This window comes from Propithecus coquereli, unplaced genomic scaffold, assembly GCF_000956105.1.
Source record: "Propithecus coquereli isolate 6110/MARCELLA unplaced genomic scaffold, Pcoq_1.0 Scaffold623, whole genome shotgun sequence".
NCBI lineage: Eukaryota > Metazoa > Chordata > Mammalia > Primates > Indriidae > Propithecus > Propithecus coquereli.
The window spans coordinates 123,438-150,052 of record NW_012152208.1 but is presented as its reverse complement, the minus strand read 5'-3'; the positions used below and the strand labels follow the sequence as shown (position 1 = coordinate 150,052).

Here is a 26,615-nt window from a genome sequence, read left to right as displayed (position 1 = left end):
TGCGAGTGTCTGTGGGGAAAGTTTGGAGCCCCGCTGTGTGCACGTAACTCCGCAAGGGCTCAGTCCCCTCCCATCCATCGGCTTGTCTTCTCTAAAGAGCCGAAGCTCAGAGTGAAGGAGAGTGAAAGGACTAGAATTTGGAATGCGTTAGCATTTGGACAGAGGTGAGTTTTGCTTCCTGAGCCCTGTTTACCATTTCACAAGTCAAGAAGTGGCGTATTTCAAGCACTCACCCTCCATTCATTTCTGGAAGTATTTACGGAAGCCTCGGTTGTTGCAGACTGCTCTGTTACGAGGCGTAGGGGTGAGCAGGGCGTGTTCTGGAAGTTGGAGTGGATGTTCGGTGCATGGATAATAGAAGCCAAGGTTCCTGCATTCAAGGAACTTAGCGATTGTGTGGAGAACCAAGAATAGAGCATGCAAAACCCTAGCAAATGAAGACCGTAAGTGAACGGATGAATGCTAAATAATGTGCTATGAGCTATAAATGCAGCGGGAAATCAACTCAAAAGAAGGAGCTCATAGGCCTAATGTAAAACACAGGCCTCCCAGCTGAGTAAACCTTGTGTTAGAAAATGCCCATTGAATCATCAGAATAGAGAAACAAAACCTATGTACATGCAATGGAGTATTATTCAGCCTTAAAAAGAAATGAAATTCTGATGTATGCTATAGCACGGATCAGCCGTGGGGGCGTCGTGCTAAGGAAAATAAGCCAGTCACAAAAAGACAAATACTGTGGGTTGCACTTATCCGAGGAACCTAGAACAGTCAAACGGGCAGAGACAAAGTAGAGTAAAGATTACCCGGGGCCTGAGGGGAGGGGAGGATGGGGAGTTAGTGTTTAACGACTGTGGAGTTTCAGTTTGGCGTGATGCAGAGATTCTGGAGATGGGAGAGTTCTGGTGGCTGCACGACAGTGTGAATGAACTTAATGCCACTGTACGTTTAAAAATGGTTAAAATGGTAAATTGATGTCATGTACATTTTGCCATGATAAAATATATATGTGTGTGTACACATACACACATACATTTGTAGATGTAAGTATACATATGTATGTGTGATGTATATAAAATGTCCTCAGCGCACGCTATGAAATGCCTGCAAGTTTGCGGTGAGCTCTCCCTTGGAGAAGTCAGAGGCACGCGTGCGCCGGACCACATTTTGCCCCCTGGCCCTAGTGCGCTGACGAGCAGGAATTGCCGACAGTTTCCCCTGGAGTCCCTGCCATTCTGCGCTGGCACATGGTTATTTATGATCTCTTCAAACTTACAGTGTTCTCTAGCGCTCTGGGTGATAGGCCACGGATTGTCAGGGATCAAGCTGTTGAAAGAGGGTCCCCTGGATTCGTGTGAGACGCCAGACGAGTTTCTCTAGCTCTTTGGCCGGCGGAGGATAGCTTTGATAGGAGGGGCCCGTGCGGCTCTGAGAAAGTCGGTCTTTGTTGCTCCGTCTGGTTGCCAAAATAAACCGGAACGCTTCATTCCAAAGAGAAAGCTGAGTGAGGAGCCTGACAGTTTTACAGGGAATAAAAGTCTCAGAGGGTGGTATATTTTAAGTACTTTTTCCTTCCAGTCGTAAGAGTTGCTAAAAACAGACACCGGCCAGAGGGGCAGTTCTGGCTGTGGGGGAACTTCTACGGGGCTTCCGGTGCCCAGGGTGGGGTAGGAGGCGCTGTCCTGGGTCTCCGGTGACCCTTGTCCTGCTTCCTCAGGCCGATCGGGTCCTCTTCCGTCCCCTCTGCACTCCGCTCGGGCCCAGTGCCAGCGTTTATCTCACTGTTCCTTGTCTATAGAACCTCTTGAATAAGACCCAGCTTTTACTCAGCTCTTTCTGCAGAGCCCCTGGCAGAGCCGTGGGGTGACGCGGAAGGGAGGGAGGGACGGAGGGAGGAAGGAGCGAAGGACAAAGCGCAGGCAGATGGGTTTCAAGTGTGTTTCTGATTCGCTGGCCTCCCTGTGTCCTTTGGAAAGCTGTGTCTTTTTTAGACACGAGTTACGTGTCAGGATCCCGGGTTTGACCTGACTTTATCTTCGAGCAGGTCAGGCCATTTTCACGGGGCACGGCTCCACGGATTCACTAACCGAAAAGTGAAACTGAGGCTCGCAGGCCGTAAGCGAAGTTACCGGAAGATATTGAACAGAACAGACACAGACCCTTGTCATCTGGTCATTAGATTGATCCTCTTGTGGCTAGGTTACATCAGAACTCCTAAATATTGCCCAGAGAAGCTTCCACGAAGTCCCTTCCTTCGGCTCATCCTGGCAGCGTATGGTCCTGGTTGTCAGCGGGCTATTAAAAGATAATTCGCAGTGCAGCGGACGACGCCTCGATGTCGCCGACATGCGCCTCACGGGGTCCCAGTGTCGCGCCCTCCTTCGCTAGAGGCGCCGGCACACGGGGCGGCACACGTCATTCTACAGGCTGCTCTGTGCGGGCTTCTGTCCGCTGCGGACTCTCCGGGCCTGTGGTCAGGAGCCTTGTCAGCCTCGCTGGAGGGGAAGCGGGGGGTGGGGAGGTGGAATAGAATTGGGAGCCGATGCCTCCCTCTCCTGCCTCGTTTTTCTCCGGGCCTCATTTGGTATGCAAGGAAATAAGCCAAACGGCCTGTGAAGAAAGGAAGAATGAGATAGTTTCCTAAGTTGTCTCTGCCTGAGTTGGCCGCGGGTCTGGGGCTCATTCAGCCCTTTGTCCCCCTGTTGAGTGCAGTGCGTGTGTGGTGACAATAGAGTGATGCAGTGACACTGAGGGCTAATGGTAGGAGTTCCGTCAGCCCATTCATGGAGGCAGAGGAGGGTGCAGGGCGCCGAGCTCGAGCCAGCAAGCAGAGGAAGTCAGAGGCCCTTGTACGGAGCTGGAGATCACAAACACTGCTGTCAGGGCTGGGCTGGGGGCGGGGGCAGCGGGCGGGAAGGAGGCGAGGGGGGGCCTATCATCACAGCCCTTGGAGGTTTGCCCAACCTCCAGCGCTGTGGAGTGCCACCTGTCCGGGCTGACAGACGAGTATTATGGCTTCCCTTTTAATCAGCTTAATTTGGGGCATCTTAACACAGTGGCTGGCGCTTTGGGAGGCTGCTGGAAAGCTGATGTCTTAGAGCTGCTGCACTCTACATGCACGTAGCATCTTTTGATTGCAGGCGCTGTGGCTTCCCTCGCCCCAACCCCCAGCCACTTGGGCCGTGTCTCCCTTTCTTAGAGATTCTCTGGCCTGGGTGTTTTTACTTAGAGCCTAGAAAAAGCAGAGGTATATAGGAAAAAAGAGTTCTGAAATTAGAGGCTTGCCCTTTTAAAAGCCAGGCTCAGCTTTTAACTGAGCAAGCCACTTCAGTCCTCCCGGCTTTAGTTCCCTGGCCAGAAAATGAGGGCATTTGGCTGTTTGATCTCCAAATGCCTCTTGGACCTCCAAATTGTCCAATTCTGTGCTTATTTGTGTGCATTGTCTTGTAATCCTGCCCCGTTCGAAATACTCTTAACTCCACTCTGCTCTCGACCTGACCCCCTAGCAGAAGCAGCCTGGTTGCATGTGAGGCAGGGGTCTTCTTTCCCTGCCCCAGTTGCAAGCATCCTCCTGCCCTCCTGCTCTGTGGCGTAGGTGCGTGCGGTCACAGGTGACGACAGTGCTGCTCCGCTCTCCTCTTCCTTCGCTCTCCACCAGCTCAGAGTCCACGTGTCCCTTGGGAATCCAAGAAGGGCTCCTGCCATGGTAAAGGAGGGTGTTGCTGTGTGGCAAGTGAGCTCTGTCTCCAGGAAGGGGATGCCGATTTCTCTCTCTGCCACCCCGGGGCAGCGCTCCACGTCATTTCTGCAAGGCAGGCCCTTGCCCTCAGGAAGCCGTTCATCTTGCTGAGCTGGGAATGAGGGCTTCCTGTAGCTGAAAGTCGAGCTAATAATTGCCAAGGTGTGGGGAAGTAGAACCTGAAGGAGGGTTGGGTGGAGCCCCTGGAGAGGTTAAGCATCCTGCTGTGTCACAGGTGCGTCTACAAGAGAGCAGGGGAGGGGACTCAGGGTCCTTCATCCCAGGGTAACCGCCTCAGTCATCCTGTTCTCTTCCGGTCGGAGGGTCGAGGATAAGAGCTGGCACGGCCGGTGTGATGTGGATTGACATTAAAGTGGGGTGGACTAAGGAAAGGAGAGAGTGCGCACTTTGTATGAAATCTACAAAATCGTCCTCCGTTTTCTGCGGAACGGCCTGTGCACAGGTTTTTGGCTGGAACGTAGGTCAATGTGACCTCTTCGCGCACATGTTATCTCGAGTCCCATGGCCCTGAAAGTCCAGGAGAGGTGACTGCCGCATGTCCCAGTCCTCCCTGTAGAGTTTTCTCAGGACTGTTCCTTTAAGGCCTCAGGATGCTGGAAGGGAAGGCCGAATAGCAGGAAAAGTAGGAACTTGGTGACCCAAAGGGAAGGCTCTACATGGCCTGAAGTCAAATTCTTTAGCCTTCTGGAGCCTGGTCTCCGCATTTGGAGGACCGTTCTGGGCTGGTTAATGCACTGATGCCGCACTGTTGGGGTAGAAGATGCACTGCCCCAGATTACCTCACCACGGGGCCAGAACACAGCTTCCGAGGAAGGAGAGCCGGCGGGACTGGCGGAGGCACCGGGTTCCCTGTCGAGGAGCAAGGTCTTCCACACGTGCTGCACGTCAGGAAGTATTCGCCAGACAGCGGTGCCACGTCGAGCCCTCTTTAATTTAAGCGCACCACATTGCTGACACCTAAGAGGCATTTCTCTTTTAATTTAATGATTCAGAGCTGTTGTCCACACCTCTGTCACGCACACATACACACACACACACACACACACACACACACAGTCCCTCAATCAGCTGAGAATCCTGCCATCTTTTTAATTTTTATTTTATTACTTTTTTTTTTCAGAGACAGGGTCTCACTCTGTTGCCCAGGCTGGAGTGCAGTGGCACATTCATAGCTCACTGCAACCTCCACCTTGGGCTCAAGTTATCCTCCTGCCTCAGCCTCCCAAGTAGCTGGGATTACAAACATGCACCACTATGCCCAGTTAGTTTTTTTTTAGAGATGGGGTCTCACTATATTGCTCAGGCTGGTCTCCAACTCCTGGGCTCAAGCAATCCTCCCACCTCAGCCTCCCAAAGTGTTGGGATTAAATCACAGGTACAAGCCATTGCACCTGGCTCATTATTCTTAGATAACAAAAGCTTTTAGGCCTTATGCTTTGGGTAGGATTTGTCTTCTGTGAAAAAGTATACAGTTGGAGGCAAGTATATAGTTACCACCTCTATGGTATAGAAGTGTTTTGATTCATTCCCCCTGCCTCCTGTTTAAAATTTTAAACATCCCCTTCCGAAGCATGGTAGAGGAGCGTCTCACATTAACTTTTCAGATTTAGTTGATTATTCTGCACGAAAAATAAAGAGAGAAAGAAGAAAATAACCTGAATTTAAATTCTGAGGCCCAACATTGCATCAGTGAGTCTGTGCAGTGGGTGAGGCAGGGAGGATGGGATGTGAGATACGGTGCCGCCGTCCCCGTCTCAGCTCCTGCTACGTCTCCTGGGATGAGCGACTCATCACACCACGATGCTGCTAACACTTAAAGATGGGTATTACCCTACAGCACGGCCCCTCTGAACACATCAGCTCCTCACGTGGTGCTCAGATGAAGAAAGAGCTGTCTATTCCAGCATTAGAAGAAAAACTGACAGTGCAAGACTCACTGTCCACCTCGGATGGACGTTCCCCAGTCGTGTTGACTATGGTCAATTTTGGCCTCACATGTTCACCCCACATTAGCTTTGATTCTGTATTTAAGATTAATTGTTTTAGATTATAAGGCTTTAAGGTTTTCAGACATCTTCTACTGAAATGCAAGTGCACCCAGAAGCATTTATACCTTCAGCCTTTACCACCTAGCAAGTAGTGACTCATGAGCACACAATGCCACATGGGCCTTGGAAGAGGGACTGTGGGAAGAGCCCAGCAGGGAGGAGGAGGATGAGGCCCAGGAGATTCTAATCACTAGTTAAGGGGGTCACACGGGGCAGAGGATGCCACAGAAAAGTCTGAGCGACGTTAGCTGGGCCTTGTCTGCCAGTGTCTGACTCCATCTCATCTTTGTTCAGGGTGGCACAGAGACTGCCACTGACGGGTCACATCTGTCCTGTTCAGCACTCTCCCCAGTGCCGGACACACAGCGGCCCCTTCACCAGTCCTGAGCAAGTGCTAATCCGCACCTCATTTCAAAGAAATCTAAAGCATCGGATTCCGGGACTGATTTGTCGTTACCCATAATAAGGACTGATCATTTCTTGGGCTGCCACTTAGCACTGCACATATATTATCTCAGTTGCTCTTGACTCTTTGAGTGTTTTGTTATCCTTACTCTACAGATGGGGAAGCTGAGATCAGAAAAGTTAAATAACTTAGCTGCCGCCTGCAAGAGTGGTGGGTGGGCAGCAAATACCACCCTCCGTCTTTTCTCTATTCTACTGTAAGTTCCAGGTGATAGTTCATCTCTGCCTTCAGATCTCAGTCTGCTGTCATTCCTAATCTTAATTTTCAGTAAAAGCTGTAGTTTGTCTTGCTGCTTTTAGAATTATTTCTTAAAAAAAAAAACAAAAGCCACAGTTTGAAATGTGGAATAGATGAGAGATAGGAAGGAAAAGTTAGGGGTATGGAAATTTTGTGCATCAGTAGTTAATTCCAACTTTGTTTTAGATCTTTGGAAAAGAAAGAATGCTTTAGTGCTTGGCAAGATAGTATCCTCTAGGTGGTGAAAGTTGCACGGTGAAACACACAAAAGGGAAGTGTGTATTAAACTGTGGAAAGACACAGGGAGGTTCAATTTAGCATATTTTCCTTACGTATGTGCTTCTTAAGAGAGTGCAGACAGGCGGCCTGGCAGAGGGCAGAGGCTGGAAAATACCTACTGACTTCAGCTTATGCCCACTTACCAGTGTGAGCCACGGTCCCTTCCTAGTGACACCTGTGCCTTGCCATCGAATTCCATGCCACCCACCTGAGAGAAGCTTCTGCATGGGGCAAACACACTCTGAATTTCCCCTACCAAATATAGACTAATATGAAAGCAGTGCAGTGCATGTTCTTGTTTATTCCCAAGTCAGACGGCTCGGGTGTCCAGGATTTTGTAAACATTCTGCATTGTATTTTTATGAGAGTTAAGGAAGTGGCAAATAAGCAGAAAATCAGGGATTTTTTTGTTTTCAAGGCCTTACACAACTTATGTGAGGGTCAGCGCAGTTCAGTCCATTGTCTTCCTTCTTATCTATCCCTTGGGGCTGAGTTTGCTAATCCTGCGGCACCTCCAGTGGCCTTCCCCTTTTCTCTGCCACCTCCCAACTTCCCCAGGCAGAAAACATCTAATTACCAACCAGGCAGTGCAGGCCGTAAGTGGACCGTCCTCTGGGCCAGTGCTTCTCAGAGTATGAACAAATGCAGATTCTGATTAGCTTGGTCTGGGGTTGACTGAGATTCTGTTTCTAAGCTCCCAGGTGGTGCTAATGCTGCCAGCCTGGGGACCCCACTTGGAATAGTGAAGTTCCGTGGCACCTCAAGAACATTTCTCCTTTTCTTCACCTTTGTGTGTACTGGAAAACTAGCATGGAACTAGGCAAGCTGGATGGTATATGTTTTCTTCATAAAATGCTGCGTGCCCCGTTTGACTTGCTAACAGCTCTGGTCTGGACTATTCTTTCTCTAGGATTGTCTCAAAGCCTGCCAGGAGCAGATCGAGGCGGTGCTCCTCAATAGCCTGCAGCAGTACCGCCAGGACCAGCGCGATGGATCCAAGTCGGAAGATGAACTGGACCAAGCCAGCACCCCTACAGACGTGCGGGATATTGACCTGTGAGGATGCCAGTCGGGCTGAAAGAGAGAGGCGCATTCATAATCTGCTCTCTCCTTCTCTCTGGTTATGTTTTTTTCTTCGTGTCTTAGGATGAAACTTAAAAAAAAAAAAAAAAAATTCTGCCCCCACCTAGATCGTATTTAAAGATCTTTTAGAAGTGAGAGAAAAAGGTCCCATAAGAACAGAATAATTAAAAGCATTTGGTGCCTATTCGAAGTACAACATAAGGGAATCCCCTGTATATGCGAACAGTTATTGTTTGACTATATAAAAGTAATAGTAAAATGCTTACAGGAAAACCTGCAGAGTAGCTAGAAAGTATGTACGCCTGCAATATGGGAACAAATTAGAGGAGACTTTTTTTTTCATGTTATGAACTAGCACATACACCCGTTTTAGTATAATTTCCAGGAACTGTGTACGCCATTTATGGCATGATTAGATTGCAAAGCAGTGAACTCAAGAAGGAATTAGAAATGAGGAGGGACACGATGGGGAGGGAGTACAAAACAATCTCTCAACATGATGGAACCATTTTGGACATAGAAGCAACTTTGCTCTCAACCACCCGTTACTAAGTCAGGAGTGTTGTTGGATCTCTGCATTATGTCCTTTTGCTGTCTACAGTAGCTGCTACCTAAAAAATGTTTGATTTTGCCAGTTGGACACAGGCGATTGGCTCCTGGGTTTCACGTTGTGTGATATCCTTCCTGCTTCTTCTTCCAAATGTGGTTCGCTGCAGACACCACCGTACTGTTATCTAATGGGGACATTTAGCGATGGGCCGTAACCAAAACTCAGATGAAACGGGGGCAGATGGAGACCAAGGGCGGGATCTGGAATGGAATCTTTTCTCTTACTGTATTCAAGAGGGTAATGTGACCTTGGCATCCCTTATTAGGAAAAACTAATTTTTGGTGCTGATTGGCATGTCTGGTCCACAGTTTAGCATTGTTATAAACCATTCCATTCGAAAAGCACTTTGAAAAATTGTTCCCGAGGGATAGATGGGATGGTTTATGCGAATCATGCTGAATACTCCTTCCCTCTTCTCTTTGTCCCTTCCTGTCCTGCCCCAGTCTAGGTCCCTATTCACTTCCGGTTTCTGACATTCTCTGGTACATAGTTCTGGTGCCCCTACCAGGACTCAAGAGACACCCCTTTCTGCTGACATTCCCATCACAACATTCCTCAGAAAAGCCTAAAAACAAAGATGTTACCATTTTTATGGCGCAGAAGGATCTTAATTCCCATCTATACACTCTCCTTTGGACATGGAAAGAAAAGTTATTGCTGGTGCAAAGGAAGGCGGCTGAACATCAGGTGTGGCATTTTGTTCCCTTTTCCGTTTTTTGTTAATTTTATTGCAAAGTTGTATTCAGCGTACTTGAATTTTTTTTTTTCCTCTCCACTTCTTAGAGGCATTCAGTTAGCAAAGAGGTTGGAGCAACAACTTTTTTTTTTTTTTTTTGCACAATTGTAATTGACAGGTAATGAAGCTATTTGTTAAAATATTTGCCTTTTTTAAGTAAAAAAGAAAAATCAGAACAGGGCTACTTTGAAGAATTATTTTATACACAGATTCTGCCTTGTTTCATAGTATGAGGGATGAAGATGGAGAAAAATCTAAGGGTCTCTTATTTTTCATTTTATTTTGTTCAGTTTTTTTATTATTTTTTTTTTTTTTGCGCTGCTAAGAAGCTAAGATCGTTCATCCTTATTCACATTAACAGTACCTAGCTGTAATGTTTCACAGAGTGTGCTGCTATTTTATAAACATTTTTATAATATATTATTTTACTGCTTAAATTCCAAGTCCTGAAATAGATGGTTGAGATATGAGTTCTTCGTACTGGAAAAGCCCTTCCATAGTTTGTTTTCTTCCGGTAGCATATTCATGATTGTTTTTTCTTTTTGGTTTTCTGGGTTTGTTTTTTTTTTTTTTTCTCTGATCACATTCTTCAAAGACAGAGTATTCTTTACCTCAGGTTTACTGGACAAAATCAATAACTACGAAAGACAATGATTCACATTTTTGTTTTCATAATACCTCACAGCCGTACAGTTTGTGCTTGGGAGCCCATTAGTGTGAGGAGCAGGCAAAGTGAGCGGGTCGGGACACCGACCCTCTCGGATGGAAGGCAGGGTGGATTTGGCCCAGGGTCTCACCCCCAGGGACCTTTTCCGTCATGAAGGCCATCAGGCTCCCATTGTGACTCTGGTATCCTCATCATAATGGAAAAAATACACTGAACCAAGGGATCCTCCCTCCCCTACAAGGCAGACACTCAACACAAACATTTATGCAGTGGACTAGGAAGTCATAATTTGCACTTAGGTACCAGGTATCAGGAAACAGACTAAAAAGAATTCCAGCAGGCTGTTTGGAGATCCTCATCTTGCAGCTTTTTCAACAGCAGGGCTTTCATCTGCATGGGGCCCTTTCGTCTTCAAAGTTTCCCTTCTGTCTTTTCCGTTCCCTGGCATGGGCACCCCCAGTCCAGGATCATCTCCGAAGTTTTCCGAGGTCTGAATCTGTGGGTAGATGAGTCTGCAGCGTGCAGCGTTGGTGGTGCTTTCTTCCCCCTCCTCTGCCTCTCACTGCACAGGCAAGCACGGTGCAAGGCCAGGTCGTCTGCTGAAGCACTAAATGGTTTTCAGGTTTTAAATCACATTGAGTTGGCGTGATAGAAAAAAACAGGTCAGATGGGTATGGGATGGTGGCTGAAGGCAGATAAAGAGGCTGCTTCTCTGCAGAGATGAAATTCCAGATGAGTCAGTCTCTTGTGAAGTGTGTGTAGAAGGGTTCAGGACTTTGTGAGTTAGCATGACCCTAAAATTCTAGGGAATTTCTTGTGGGACAGTGGGTGGTGAATTCTGAAGTTTTGATGAGGAAAGTTGAGCAGCCAGCAAGTCAGCCAGTGTTTTATCAAGAGCCTACTTTGCATAGCACACTATTCTGGGCCCCAAGGAGTCCCGCAGAATGGGGAAAGCCTAGTCCCAGGAGTCTGTGGGAGTCTTGGCGCCTAAAGAGAAAATGAGGTGCAAATTCATTTTACAGTGACCAACTCTTGAGCTTAAACAGAAGCAGCAAGTGAAAGAACCCAAGGAGGAAAGGAACAGGCACCTGCCGTTTGTAACTCTCCACTCTTCTGTAGCCCTTGGGCCCACGGGTCCTTCTAGCTTTTTCTTTCCCACCTTGGGGGCCTAGTGTGATGTGGGTAACGGGCTGCTGCCGGGAGGTGCTGGGTGGTTTGGCTTTTCTGCCTCCTCCCCGCTTAAAAGGAAGAAGGAATCCTGGATTTATTTGTTCAAGTGACTGACGCCCTCTCCCTGGATCTCGGTCTCCTTGTTGGAGTTTTTGTTCCAGAGGGGTTCAGGTCTCCCCATGGATTTGAATTTGCTCTTTTTTTTTTTCTATTTCTCACCTCCCACTAAAGGGGTTCCAAATCTAGTCTGGTCTTTTTCTACTTTGTTGTCTCCTCATCTCTTCTTTACTTCCTCTTCTTTGTTTTTTCTCCATCATTGGGGACAATGTTGTTCCCCCAGCCTGCCAAATTTTGATCCTTCCCCTATTTTGGCCAAATCCTAGGGGGGAAGAAATCCTAGTATGCCAAAAATATATGCTAAGCATAATTAAATTCCATGCGGGTTTGTAACAGCCAAGAAGCCTGCAGGAGAAAGCAAGGGGCAGTTCCCTCCGCAGAACACCTCACCGTACGACAGGCGAGCCCCTTGGAGAAGGGGCTGCTCTGGTAAGAGGCTTTATTTTGAACTCCCCAGGACCCCCTGAAGAGTACACCATGTCTCACCGCCTGGTTACCCTTGGTCTATGTGCTCTATACTGGAGGCTCTGCCTCTTTTATCAGCCAGGTCAGGGGCACGCATGGCTCGGAGGCTTAAGTGGCAAAGCCAGAGGAGAAAACAACCCTGACAGCATCACACTGCATCCCTTTGCTAGCAGGACGGGCGACTCTTCAGAGGGAGCTGCAGCCTTCCTGCGGTCTAGCACCTTCAGGGTCTCTCCAGACTGTGCCCTGGGAGCTCTGGGACAGACAGGTTAAGAACATTAGGCAGGATTGGATGACTTTCTCAAAGAGGGCAGGGGAATTTTCTCTCCATGGGCCACAGGGGACAGGGCTGGGAGAAGAAGTAGACTTGCACCTTATGTCATGTAAATAATTGATTTTCTAGTTCACGAAGATAATATTGATAGTGTGGGAAATGGAAGTAGGAATGAGGAGGAAGTCTGAGTAAGCCAGTTGGCTTCTAAGCCAAAAGGATTCCTCTTTGTTTATCTTTGAGACAGTCCAACCTTGAGAATAGCTTTAAAAGGGAAAATAGTGCTAAGACAGTCAAGTCCCCTTAAGCCAACAAACCCTCTGTAGCTATAGAATGAGCGCAGCTTCTATTGGTGTGGACTTGGAGCAATTTTCAAGAGCTGTTCACGCGGCAGCCGTCCATTTGCACCAAAATAGGATAGGAAGATTCAAGAGGATGTTTATTACTTCCTCACGCCACATGGCTTTTAATGATTCTGGATTCTGAACAACCCAGAATAGTCATTTCAGCCAGAATGATTCCACATTTGTGTGTCTCTGCTTTTAAACTTGGCTGGGTTATCAGACCCTGTTCTTGGCTCAGGTTTCAAGAAGCCATCAGCACGTGTATCCATGCATGCTGTCGCTGCAGCATTCCATCCTGTGCCTGCAGCCTACTTTGGGGAAAAAAAGTGCCTTACTGACTGTAGCCATTACAGTATCCAATGTCTTTTGACAGGTGCCTGTCCTTGAAAAAAACATTTCTGTTTTTACTTTTCATTGGTTTTAGTTCTTACTGCTGGCCAACTCTTACATCCCCAGCAAATCACTGGGCCATTGGATTTTTTCCATTATGTTCATTACCCTTGTACCATGTACCTCAGATCTCTCTCTCTCTTCTCTCTCTCAGTTACAGTTTCTCATCATGGACTTTTTTTCTTTTTTTTATTCTTTTTTTTTTTTTGCTTTAAAATGAGTGTGATGCCATATCGAGTCAATGTTATTCTCTCACAATGTACTCTATAAGAGGTGTGGGTGTTTATTTGGTCGGGATGCTAGAAAGTGCTAAAGTAGCATGGTCAGTGTAAACAAAAAGGTTTTTAGGAAGTATGGCGAAAAAATGTTGTATTGGCTATGATGGTGACATGATATAGTCAGCTGCCTTTTAAGAGGTCTTATCTGTTCAGTGTTAAGTGATTTTAAAAAATAACCTGTTCTTCTGACTAGTTTGAAGATGGATTTGAAAATGGTTTTGGATGCAATTAGGTTATGCTATTTGGACAATAAACTCACCTTGACCTAAGTTCTCGGGCCATTTTTGACTTACTTATAGCCCAGCAGGCCTCAGAATGGAATACACCTGTCTCATGTCAGAACTCTGTGGGCGACACATTGGTTGTGGCATAAAATGCTAACCTGGAACGGAATCTAAATGTGCCTCTGTGTTACGACAATACAAGTCACTGTTGACATGCCTTTTTCCTTTTGGGCCACTCTTGTAGCCAGACTATAAACTAGAAGCTTCAGTCCCTTTCATAAGGTGGGCAAGTGGCTGGTGTATGACCAGCCTCAGAGGAGGGCCCTGATCATTGCCAGCTGCCCACTCCTGTGAGCGAGCAGCTCCCAACACAGGAGGTGCCAGAAGCCCACAGTGCCCCCTCCACATTCCGGAAGTGTCTGGGGAACCCACCCCTGCAGCTTCCCTGGCTCCCATCTGATTCCTCATCCTCCCTGCATCCCTCCTCTGAGGCCTGGGCAGAGTCTTGGTGGAGTCTAGAGGATGGGACAGTCACCTTAACACGTAAGCAAATTGCCAGGCCTTAGGCCCAGCTGTTCTTGGATCTTAGCTTCTCAGACCAGCTTCTTTCCAGGAGTGACGGGTATGCAGAAGGCAATGGCCTAATAACCATTTTGATGTTACTATGAAAATGCATAGTTCCCCATCTCTCAAAGACGTTGAAGGGTATTTTCCCTTTTAATTCTGACCTGAGTTGCAAGCCGTAAGATTACAGTTGCTCATTGGGAAAGTTCAGATTAAGATATTCCCTATTGATCTCAAGTAATTCCACTTAATATGACTTTTAAGTTTACAAGGACTCTAGAAATTCCCGTTTGTCCCCATTCCCTATTGGCATCCACCGTTCTTAGAGACAACCAGGGGTAACTTTTTCCTTGGATTTCTGCCCAGTGAAGTCTGCTGGCCTCTTGGGAGTTTCCAGGGCCTCTGGTTGCTACTCTCAACCATCCTGGGAATTCTTTTCTGCACAACCTCACGTCCAGAGTCCCTCCCTCCCCTTCATCTTTTTGCTCTGCCGTATGGGTGTATCTGCTAAGAGCCCTGCAACTCCGCTCCCTGTCCAGACTGCTACGTGGTAGCACCACCAGGCGCAGGCAAAGCTCCGAGAAAGGGCTGGTGATAAATCTCACTGCCCTGTTCGTGCTCATTCAGACCCAGATCATCTTATAACTGGAAAACCACAGACTTGAAACAAAATTGCCCTTCCTGAAAGTGGAAGTTAAAGATGCAGTGAAGATCTGCAAATCCCTGATCGTTTGTGTCTGCTCTAGGGAGTGCTTTTGTATTTCTAACGACTTTCCAGAGATCTGGACATTTTATTCTACATGCAGAGGTATCACCAAAATTAAACTTTCCAGTTGGCTTAGCAGTAATATTCTCAACATACCGTCGTGAACCAAGTACTCAAAAGCTGAACAGTACACTGGAGTACTCGCCTGCCCTTCTAGCAATAACAACAGTAAAAATGCTGTTGATTGTGGGCAGGAAGGCTGAGTATCCAAATGAATGTGTGCAGGACCTTCACTGGGCCTTCCAGGAAGGCAGGAAACACAAAACCCAGGCCCCCGGCTTACGCAGCTTAACCTGAGGACGCAACACACACAGGCCTGTGAAACTGCCGAGGTCTATCGAATGAACATGGGGTCAACTGATGCTAAGGTGTGGGAGGGGGCTCTTTCTGAGGAGACAGGACAGGTTTCCTCAAGCAAAGAAGTTTCAGAAAAACACTTTTGTTTAGATATTCCTGTGGGTCAACATAGTTTGGAAACAGTAGAAGCAGAGTTTGACCTTTTCCAAAATAGAGGAATGGGAAGCGACATTTCAAATGAAGGGAAAATACTCAAATAGGCAGCTTGAAGAGCACACACAATGTAATAGATTTTAAACACGATAAACACCCTTGTGCCGCAGGATATAGGCAGCCACAAACATTGATCTGGGATTTCTCAGGAGGCTTAACGGAAGAAGGCTGGCAATTCCAAGAGGAGGCGGCCTTCCTCGGTCTGGGCCGGGGGGGTCCCCCAAGTGGGGGCTACTCCACCCGCTCTGGCCACAGGCTCTGCCCGACAGACCGACAGACCGACAGACCGGGCGGCCTGAGAAAACAGCAAAACAAAGCTTAGCCCCTTTTCCCTCCGACTCCAGCTCATCATCCCGCTGAAGCTCTGAGTTTAGGCTCAGCCAAAGCGTGGCTTCGATTTCACTGGTGATGACTTGCTTCGGCTCTGGCATCTCCGTCGCCCTCAGCCCACAGCACCGCTAAGTTACCGTCCGCTTTGCCGGAGTCAACGCGCTTTAAAACCTGCGGCTCGGCCGGGCGCGGTGGCTCGCGCCTGTAATCCTGGCTCTCTGGGAGGCCGAGGCGGGCGGATCGTTTGAGCTCAGGAGTTCCAAACCAGCCTGAGCAAGAGCGAGACCCCGTCTCTACTAAAAATAGAAAGAAATTAACTGGATAACTAAAAATATATAGAAAAAAAAATTAGCCAGGCATGGAGGCACAGCCTGTAGTCCCAGCTACTCGGGAGGCTGAGGCAGGAGGATCGCTTGAGCCCAGGAGTTTGAGGCTGCTGTGAGCTAGGATGACGCCACGGCACTCTAGCCAGGGCAACACAGTGAGACTCTGTCTCAAAAAAAAAAAAACAAACAAAAAACCTGCGGCTCTTCCCGTGGCGCCGCTAGGTGGCGGGAGCCGACTCGCTGGGAAAGCGGAGCCGGCCGGTGCGGGGCGGAGGGAGGCGGCCTCCAGCGCACGGGCGGCCTGGGGGAGCAGGAGGCGCAGGCCTTTCCCGCGCACACCTGGCGGCGGTGCCCTCTCCTGGCTCTCACGGCCGCCGCGCTCCGACCCCGGCTGGGCGGCCGGTGCTGACTCATCACCGTCCCCGACTCCTCGGTGCCTGCGCCAGACCCGGCCTGCAGACCTCAGCGGCTCGCCTCCCACGGCGAGTGCAACCCACTTGCCAACAGAAGATGAGAGCTTTCACAGAAAAGTCGGGATTCTAACTACCCTTGGGAAATCGAAATCCTGGCAACAAGCCGCCGCTGAGGAGTCCACTGAGCCCTCCTTACTCGCCTCCCGCCCCGCCGGCTCTGGGTCTGCCTCACCTCCCCGGGGAGGAAGCAGGAGCCGGGCCCCAGGTGGAGTCATCCTTCAACCTCCTTCCCACAGACCAGGCCTGGAACACTCCCTTGGTGTGAGGACCGAGGCCTCTCCTTCCCGCGTAGAAAAAGACCTCCTCTCCTCATTAGTCTTCGTAATCTCCTGTATCTCTTTATGGGTTATTTAGTTATCAAACAATCCCCCCCACCGGGCTGGGCCAGATACTTGAAACTCCTTGCAGACCCACTGCTCAGCGCCCCCTGAGGTCTGCAGGTGGCCCAGATAGGCCGGGTGGTTATAGATGGGCTTCTCCTGGCTTTGCTTGTTTGGTCTGGGAATTATTTTTAGTTATCACGGCGCCATCATGACCCCGAGAGAAGACAAACCGTGACACGTCTAGATGTGTTGAAAAAGTGCAAATCTCCGTGGCTGTTCCAGGCAGCCCATCCCTTCGGCATCATGACTTCACCATCCCTCATCCCCTTTCGCCCACGGGCTCCCGGGCTCCGCTTACTCACTCCACAGACGGGGGCTGGTCCCAGGCCTGGCATTCTGCACGGAACACCCCATTCGACAATGTGTCTTCAGAACCTGCTTTTGCAGGGACGTGGCCCCCGCTTTCCTTGATCTCGATGGCTAATGGCAGAAGCAAACAAGAAGTCACAGGAGGACTCGCTTAGCGCACTGGCCTGCTCTGGAATCCCTGCCAGTCCCTCCGCGAGCTTCGTAACCACGGGCACATTACTGAGCTGGCCAGTAACTCACAGTAAACTCAGGGGCTCGGTTTTGTTATCCATGAAATGGGGTTAAACAGTAACAGTCCCTTCCCCTAGGTGTGTTGTCAGAATTCAGCGAGTGGGTTCATTTTAGCACTGAAGCAGTGCCTGCCATATTGCCAGCACTTGATAAAGGTTCGCTGTCATCGCAGGCTAAAGCGGAGTGTAAGAGAGGCACTGGGTAGAGGTTTTTAAAAAATTAATTTTACAGACAAGTACTAATCTTTTAGGTAGTCAAGGCTGCCAAGCTACGGCATTGAGATAAGAGACTTTTAGATAATCAGCAGCTAAGTGTGTTTTGTAGTTGTCAAGGGGCTTCTCGCAAGCCTCTCATATACTTCCTACAACCCTCTGGTGAATCTGATGCCTCGTTTTGTGGCTAAGTGGATGGAGGGTCACATGGCTTGCTCTGCTCACTGCATGGAGTTGGGCTGGGGCTGGATCCCAGACGTGGCTGACTTCAAATATCATGCGTCTTCCACCACGCCAGGCTACTTTATTTGATTCATATTTTGCTTACTGAGATTTGAGCTGAAAGAGTGGTACTTAGCCAAGTGGGGTGGATTGAATGATGATATCGCTTATTGAAATCTTCAGGGGATGATCTTTTAATGAAGACAAAGTCCAAGAAGAAAGCAAAGGGCCTTACAATCTGCGGCGAGTTTGTCAGTGGATTTATACCCAGGTGACAGCATTCTCTTTCCCAGCGTTTTTGCCTTGCCCCTTGGCTATTCGCGGTAATTCTGCTCAGGTTTCTCCTAGTACGTGTGCTTATAAATGTGTCACTCATGAAATTACATGTGCAAGAATGTAACTATTTCCCCCTAAAACTCAAGTTTTGACTGGAAGAATTGGAATCTCAGGCCATTCTCAGTTTTTGTTCCTGTTTTCCAGTTCGGGTTTGCTTAGCCCCAGCACTCAGGGTGGGGATTGAGGGGTGAGGGGTAGGGACAGGATCCCCCAGTTCATGCCTGCAAAGCCCCTTGGGCATCAAGGACGTTTGCGTACTGACATAAGTAAATTCTTAAATTCTTTGGGTCGATACTTGTAGCCACTAAAAACTGAAAGTGGGTGAGGATTAGTCCCTCCCTCACAACTTTGCTGTTAACTTATAATGAAAACAAGTTTGTGACTAATTTTGAGGCACATGCATACAGACATTTAGCAGACAAGCGTCCGGCCCTACACAGCTCATACCACCTGTGACAGCCCAGGGCTCTGTCTCCACTGCCACCTTGCATGAAAGGCTCCCTCCTCAAGGCAGATATCCAAAGATAGGATCCTTTTACTTTTAAAGTTGTAACAGCAACCAGAGGCCTCTTAATCCCATGGCTGGACATAGCATCGCCAGAGTTCAGGCTCAGCAGAACCCTCTGGGTATAGGACACAGTCCCCCTGGGTGCCTCACTCTGTTCATTCAGAGGTAAGGAATGTCCCCAAGATGCCTGAGTAATCCAATACACCTATCTCGATTTCAATGAGGTCCCTTTCGAACTTGGATCATGATAGTCGACAGGCTGTTATTTTCACCAGTAAAATCTCATTTCTGAAATTCAATATACCAATTAGTAAAGTATCCATTATCCAGCAAGGTACAGATAACAGAAGTTCTTGTGGATGTAGATCTCTTGATTAGGACACCAGTAGACCATCCCTAAATTACAAATTCTTGATTAGAATGTGTTACGGACTGAATGTTATGTCCTCCTTCATAATTCGTATGCTGAAATCCCAACTCCCAAAGTGATGGTATTAAGAGGTGGGGCCCTTGGGAGATAATTAAGTCATAGGGTGGAGCCCTCATGATTGGGATTAGTGCCCTTATAAAAGGGAGCCTAGGGAGCTCTGTCACCTTTTTCCTGCTGTGAGGATACAAGGAGAAGTCAGCAGTCTGCATCTCAGAAGAAAGCCCTCATCAGAACTGGACCATGCTGGCACCCTGGTCTTGAACTTTCAGTTTCCAGAACTATGAGAAATGAATGTGTGTTGTTTAAGCCACCCATTCATGGTGTTTTGTTATAGCAGCCAAAGCTGATTACAATAAGATTGCTTGTAGCACCTGGGTTATAGCTGACATGAAATATTTTAAAGAAAACTGCAGAGATTGTAACTGTGTTTTTCTACATGATGTTTTTGCTAAGGAAAACAGATGCAAAGGAAATTTCTGCTGTTGCTATACCATGCTGGGGCTTGGGGCCAAGGGATTGCCAAGGCTCTGTCTAGGTGTACTGCATGGCCACTACCTTTCTGGGCTCCTGCCATGTCCAGGGCTCTGCCTGGGAAAGGACCATGGGTTATGCTTTCCTCCCAAACCCCCAAACTATGTCACTTTAAAAAAAAAAATTCACATCTAGCCATGTGTGGTGGTGCGTGCTTGTAATTCCAGCTCTTTGGGGAGCTGAGGCAGGAGCCCAGGAGTTAGAGGCTGCAGTGAGCTATGATCGCATCACTGTACTGCAGTCTGAGTACAGGGCGACAGAGTGAGACCCTGTCTCAAAAAAAAAAAAAATAATAAAATCACATCTCTATTTGTCCCTATTCCTCAGGGACCCACCAATATCTATGTTTTTATTATTTATCCTCCAGTCCCCCTCCCTCCCTCACTAAGCCCAGAGACTCTTTCTAGTTCTGGAGCAGGTAAGCTTTGTTCTTCTCCTCACAGTTTCCCAAACCTTTACTGTGTCAAGCTTCCTTTCATCATCCCACAGGAAGAGATCTTTTTTCTTCTTGACTCCTTGTGCTTACCTTCCTTGACTTGAAAAAGAGGACATGGCATGAAGAGCCCACAAATGTAGGGGAAAAATATTGGAGGGGAAATGCTGATTAATATTTCAAACGCAATCATCCTACCTGGATGCAATAACCTGAGGCCCTGCCGGGGCGAATGCTGTGCTTAGGATCACCCAGCAACGTACTCATAAAAGTGCAAGAGAACTCTCGGCCTCTGCAGGTTTCTATTCATTGCTCAGCTCAGTGAGCCTCTGGACATACTGGCTAGTGCTTTCTTGAAAAGTCTCGATGCTCCAGATGTTTTAAAAGAAGTCAGTCCCTTATATTTTTCATATGTCACTGTAAACTCAAAATGAAGAGACTAATTTGTTTTGATATGGCACTTCCTAGGTATTAGGGCCAGGACACCAGGATTTTAGGACCTAAAGGTCTTCTCTTTTTCTTAGCATTCTGTTGGGGCTCTAGGAAAAGCAAGGGCCTTGGTCTTTGAATCAATGTCCCCCATGCTTGCTACTTGTCTGAGATATCACTGCCTATATCATACCTTTACTTATTACATACAATCCTCTGAGTCAGGATGCTGTGGTGGGAAAAGGTTTACTCAAGCAAGAAACTCTGGGTTTGAACCCCAGGGCTGCCACTCATTAGCTCTGAGCCTCTGCTTGTTCTTTTATAGAATAGGAAAGCTTGCTGGATTATTAAAAGCATTAAATGAGGTGGTCTACGCAAAGTGCCTAATACATACAAAGCTCCGACAAGAATCAGCTAATCTGAACATATGCACACACATCAGGGACCATGCTACTTCTTTTTAAAGGCAAATGTTATTTTCCCAAAAAGGCAGAGGTGGAGGTGGATATGGTTTTTCTCTGGATCTTGATGAGGAGACGACTTGTGATGGCACAGCAGTGAAACCGTAAGCATCTACAACTTTCACAATATCCCCTCGCGCTGCTGCCATTCTCGGGCCCCGCTAAGCGACAGGCTAACAGGCAAGGCATGAAAAGGGATTAGCGGATGCATATATGCAAAGAAAGGGGGTTCCTCAGAAGCACGGCAGGCTGAGAAGGCATCCTTCGACTGTCCATCAGTAGGAAAGCCGGCTTGACTGGCAGATATGATTTTTTTGGAACCAGTAATAATGGGGAGCTATTGGTGACAGATGTCAGATGTTGGCAGAGTGGCTGCCAACACAAATCTCCCTCCACCTTCAGACATCAAGCTGATGGAGGACTGGGCACAGTTGGCCTGGCAGTCCCTTCTTGCTTGGATCATTGGTCACATTATTATCTCTCAGTTGTGAACAAAGCAGATGGTTTACCATGTATTTGTGATTTTCTGTTGGCCTAGAAGTTCTGTCCTTCCATCAGGGTTCAGCATGTAATCAATTATGACAGTGGGTGGTGCAAGAAAATCCCTGCCAGTTAAAGTCCAAGACATTCTCTTTTATTAAGTCTACATAAACCACTACAATTTCCAACTTAAAAGTCATAGAAGGAAAAAGCAAAGTAGTGGTGTTAGAAATAACTTGGGTAATCACACACACCACAGCTCTCAGTTGGTCTCGAAGACTCTCGGTCTGTGCTATGTGATGTCAGTTTGTCTGTCCACTTTTAGTCTTGAACTCAAAATCCCCTTGTCTCTATTCTGGCAAGCCTTAAAGAGCTTTATCTTAGAATCAGAAACTGACATAATTACAAGTAAACAAAACAAACACACATACCCCTCCACTAAGTTTTTTTTAATATTCAAAGTTAAACTCTATTAAATAGTCATAATAGTAAGTTGGCTTGCCTTAGTATGTACGAGTGATCCCATATGCGGAACGATATATATGTTCTCTGTCACCCACCTGCCAGATAATTTTCTTTGTGAAAGGCATCTTGCATATTTACATGCATATAACTCAGGAAACAAATCCTGTAGTGATAGAGCAGAACAAGAATTTTTAATAATATAACTATCACCTACAGGCATCCTTGACATAAAGGACGTGTTTCTTCTTGTCTTTTTCTTAACATTTATTTTTCTTAAAAATCAGGCTCATAGTGGGCAGTTTTCTGCCCTTCCCCCCCTGCCATTTAATCACATATCAGGGGAATGTTATCATATCATTAAATATTTTTAAGAATATGATTTATAATGATAAATACTGATTGGGTTCTTGTAATGTATCTGGTACTATTTTAGGCACCAAAGACATAGAAGAGAACAAGATAGTTCCTACCCTCAAGGAATTTATACTGCAATGGAGAAAGATAGGCAATGAACCTGTAAAAACAGTAAATAAATGATATTGTTTTGGATCTAAGTGCTTTGAAACAGGATGATGGACAGGACTGGGCAGGCTACCTTGCTTTCAGGAAGCTCTCTTGAGAATGGAACTTTTGAGTTGATGCCTGAAGCTGAGGAGACAGTCACACAACTATCTTGGGAAAGAGCTGTGCAAGCAGAAGCAACAGAAAATGCAAAGACTCTGAGACAGGAATGAACATGACTTGGTCTGGGAACAGAGAGAAGCCTTGATGGCTGGAGCTGGGTGAGGAGGGGGATTAAAGACAGAAATGGGACTGGAGACCCAGGGAGGGGCCACATCACGTAGGCCTTGCAGGAATTGGGATCTTACTCTAACTGCAGTGAGAATCCACTGGAGAATTTTTTTGAAAGGGAATGACACGATGTGATTATAGGGACATCACTTTGATGGCTGAGTCCCACAGTAGAGGCAGCAGAACTATGTCAACAGGCTGTCACAGTCATCCAGACAGAGGTGATGTGGGCTCAGCCTAGGATGTCGGAAGGCCAAGAAGCAGTGGCAGCCTCAGGACATAATCTGGTGATAGAGCTCATGGAAACTTTTTTTGGGGGGTTTCAGATGGATAGCTTTTATTACTTATTTACTATTAAAGATGTGGACAACACAATGAATATGCTTGCTTCAGACATATAGAGGACTCTGCGTCCTATAACGAACGAGTCCACGTTCTTCACAAGCACACACAAAACACTTATACGAAATGACTATGGACTAGTCCACAAAGTAAGTCTCCATAAATTTCAAAGATGTGAACCTTTAAAAATCTTTGAAGTTCTAGAGATTTAAGTCTACAACAATTTTAATATTAGTGTCAGAAAACTCCTAAGGAAAGAAAACCTTTCAACTTTAAAAAATGATAAACAATAAGAATGCAAATTTCACTGACTCTGACTAACAGCAGGCCAGATTTTGGTCCCAATGTGATTAATTTCATTCTTAATGCTATTGTTGAAAGTATTTAAAGGCCTGGGCAACTGACTCCAGCCCACATTCTCCCTCCACATTCCAAGTAGATCAGGCACTTTTACGCTTGTCTCATCTTCACTGAAAATTAAGTTTAGTGTAATTAAATCTTTATTTGAAAACAAGAGTATGCAGTACTCACTGCACTATTAAGCCTACAGAAATCTAGGACAAATTTGGTCAGGAATGTTAGGTCAAGGTAAAGAATCAAGGATTACATGAGCAAGCATGTATTACTAGATGGTGTTACCATTTACTGAGACGAGGAAGACTTGAAGAGGAGCTGTCTTTGGAGGTTAAAATCAAAGATTCTTTGTGGACAAAGTTGGCTTGAGAAGTCCATTAGAGATCCAAGTGGAGATGTTGAGTAAGTAACTGGATAAATGAAAGAGGAGCTCACGGGGAATCCAGGCTGGGTACATATAAACAAGCCTATACATCAGGTAGGGTCATCCAGGAGAATGCATGGTTGAGGAGAAAGAGGGCCAACGGCAGAATCCTGAGATACTCCGGCATGCACAGTACTTATGGCGTTGCCTCCTCACTAAACATTCATGTGCACTCCCACATTTCCCATCACCTCTGCAGTTACGTAGGGCCATGTTTGTAGCTCTGGACAATGAATGAAGGAATCAACTAAGAACTGGTTCAAGACCCTCAATTTCTCTCATCTCCTGCCTCAGCAATCATGAATTCTTGTGTTAAGGTCAACATGTCTGCCAACTCTGGTACCTGAAGGACTGTGGCCCAAAGATTCTTTCTGATCCATGTCATACATACAACATGAAAGAGAAATAAACCTTTATGTGTTAAGCCACAGAAATTCCAGGGTTCATTTGTTATCTCAGCATAACTTGGCCTATCCTGATTAATTCAGAATGCCATTATGTGATGTGCCTCAAGAAAGCATCATTTTTCATTGAAAAAAAAAGGCATATGTGATTTGATAGGTTGTCAGCAAAAGTATATCAGTGGTTATTTCCAGCTTCTATCTAAAGTTTAAGCGAACTCCCTGTTCCAGCTGAAGGGCAATCCTTGAACTGTTGCATGAATAATTCAGGACAATGTTCGTTCTTTCAAAGATGCCTCATTTCTCAACCTGTTTTTTCCTCCTGACTCTTCAAGTTTATGAATACTTTGGCTTTTAAAATGTATTTCTTGGATAATTTTAAAAAGTAATATTGGTGGGTGCTTTGTAACTTTCTAAATTTCTCCTAAAACAATAATCCCCTCCCATATGTCGGCTTTTTGTAGATGTATGAGTCATTTGACTATTGATCAAAATAGATATTCCTCATTCATTCATTTGACAGATTTTAATTGAGTCTTTACTTAGGAGCCAGGGAAGTAATGAAATAGAGCTAGCACTTACACTCATGGTTTATAAGTTTTGATATTACCTGGAGTACACTTTACCTGGTGTCAAACTCAGTTGAGATTTTAAGAGGTGGGAAATTAGTTAATCTCTATGTGCTTTAATTCTTCATCTCTAAAATGGAAATAATAACCCTTACCTTACAGAGTTATCATGAGTATTAAACGAGACAAAGTGGAAGGCTATTTTTATTCAGGCTTTAGAAATGCACTTAGACCACCTTAAAGAAAAAGGAGTTTTACTGTAAAAAGTAAAATCCATCAGGCGTTTGGTACTATGGCAGCTCAAGGGACTAGTGACCACGTACTCTTTGCATTACTCACTTATGTCTGTGTCTGTGTGTCTACTTAGTTCTTCCCTTCCCTTTGCTTGTTCTTACCCTCTCCTCTGTGAATGTTTCTCAAAGCTATTTACGGTTTCTGTTTTTTCATAACGTCAATCTATATCCCCCCTCATAGCCCTAACTTTATCTTATGGTTTCTTTCTCCCATCCAAGTAACTAACCAGGCCTGGCCCTGCTTAGCTTCTGAGATCAGACGAGATCCAGTGCATTCAGGGTGGTATGGCCATGGGCTATCTTATTGTTTCTTTCTAAGCTTTCTGCTTCCACCCTCACAGATAACTACCTAATTAATTTCATCTTTCAGTTGAAATTTCCAGGAGGATTTGTTGTACTGATTCATTCAGAACATATATTTGGAGTTTCTACTATACACAGGCAATGTACCCCCATTGTAATGTGGGCCCCACTGCGAGGGCCTTCTGAATTATCTCTCCACTGTCATCCTGAAAATGCTTCCTGTTTAGCTGGGAGCTGTTAGAGATGCTGAATTCGGCTCTCACTCCAGACCTACTAAATTAAGAATCTGTGCTTTAGCAAGATCCCCAGGTGACTTGTGTGCACATTTAAGTTTGAGAAGCAATGCTTTAAACTTCCAGCTCTCAAAACTGCTGCCTGCATATTGGCAACAGCTGGGGATTTAAAAAATACACGTACTTATGCTTGGGTCTTTCCCCTAGAAGTTAAGATTAGTTTTTCTAGGGTGTAGCCTGGCATTCAAAAGATCCCTAGATGATTCTAATGTGCAGGTGGGTTTGAGGACCTCTGAACTAGTCCTGTGTCACCACTGACCAGCTGTGTGATCCTAGAAAAATTGCTTAGTTTCTCTCTAGGCCAGATTTCTCATTTAAGTGAAGATATTGTAGCCTATCTTGCCTACCTCAGAATTGTTCTGAAGGCCAAATGGGATAATACATGTGAAACTGTTCTGAAATGTGTGCCAATGAATCGAAATATCTCATGTATCACTTAACTTCTCTAAACCTATCTTCTGATTTACAAGTGAGGATTCAAGGAAACAAATGAATTATCATCAAATATGAGAATGTAGGTAAAAATGCGTGGAAGACAATGCTACCTAGCTAACATTATTAAGTTTTATCTATGTCATTGCTAGGTACTGTTATCCCAGTTACCTATCATATAGCTAAGGATTAGAGGTTAAGTAATTCTCTCAAGGCTCCGAAAGCTGTTAAAGAGAAATTATTCACCTGACACTTGTTAAAAATGTCAAGGAAGATTTTATTCAAGACTATTGCAATAGGGAAGAGGGACTGAAATGACTCTAGAATAAAACTGGCACCAGTGGAAATCTATAGCCGGGGGCAGGATGGAAGGGGTGAGGGAGAAGATGGAAAATTACTAAAAGGAGCTCGGTGAGGTGTTGAGGGTGAGGGAGAAGGGGAACTGGACTAGATATCGAGGGTGTTGGAAGAGGAGCTTGACGGAGTATCAGGAGTGAAGGGACCCTTGATAAACTGGGTTAGCAGGATTCTTTGGTAAAATCGGCTTCGGGGTGAGACTAAGTTTAGAAGAGGGCTCAAAAGAGCCTGACTAAAGTCTGTTCAAGGAAGGAGTCTTTGTCAAAGCGCAGCTGGGACTAAAACTGGGTAGGTTTAAGTGTATAGACTTTGCTGTCCCTACTTCCCCAAGGTGAGGGATTAATAGCTAAGCCTCACAGAACGCAGTTTGTCTGGCGCTGTACACCTGTGAGGTTTCCTCCACTGGCCAGCTATAAGACTACCGTTTGCATTCCAGCCTCAAATCGGATCAACCACAAATCAGACCCTTGCCTTTCTTATCTACCCTGAGTCTGCAAGGATAGAAACTTGC

At 46.3% G+C, this 26,615-nt stretch overlaps 1 protein-coding gene across 1 annotated transcript in view; it reads left to right on the top strand.

Moving 5' to 3' along the window:
* Positions 1-13,193, top strand: part of CCND2 (cyclin D2) — a 29,845-nt gene extending 16,652 nt beyond the window's left edge. The window contains exon 5 of the mRNA XM_012659639.1: positions 7,701-13,193. Coding sequence (XP_012515093.1) covers positions 7,701-7,850 — 150 coding nt within the window. The 3' untranslated portion in view covers positions 7,851-13,193. The remainder of the gene's footprint in view (positions 1-7,700) is intronic.
* Positions 13,194-26,615: the final 13,422 nt, after the last annotated feature.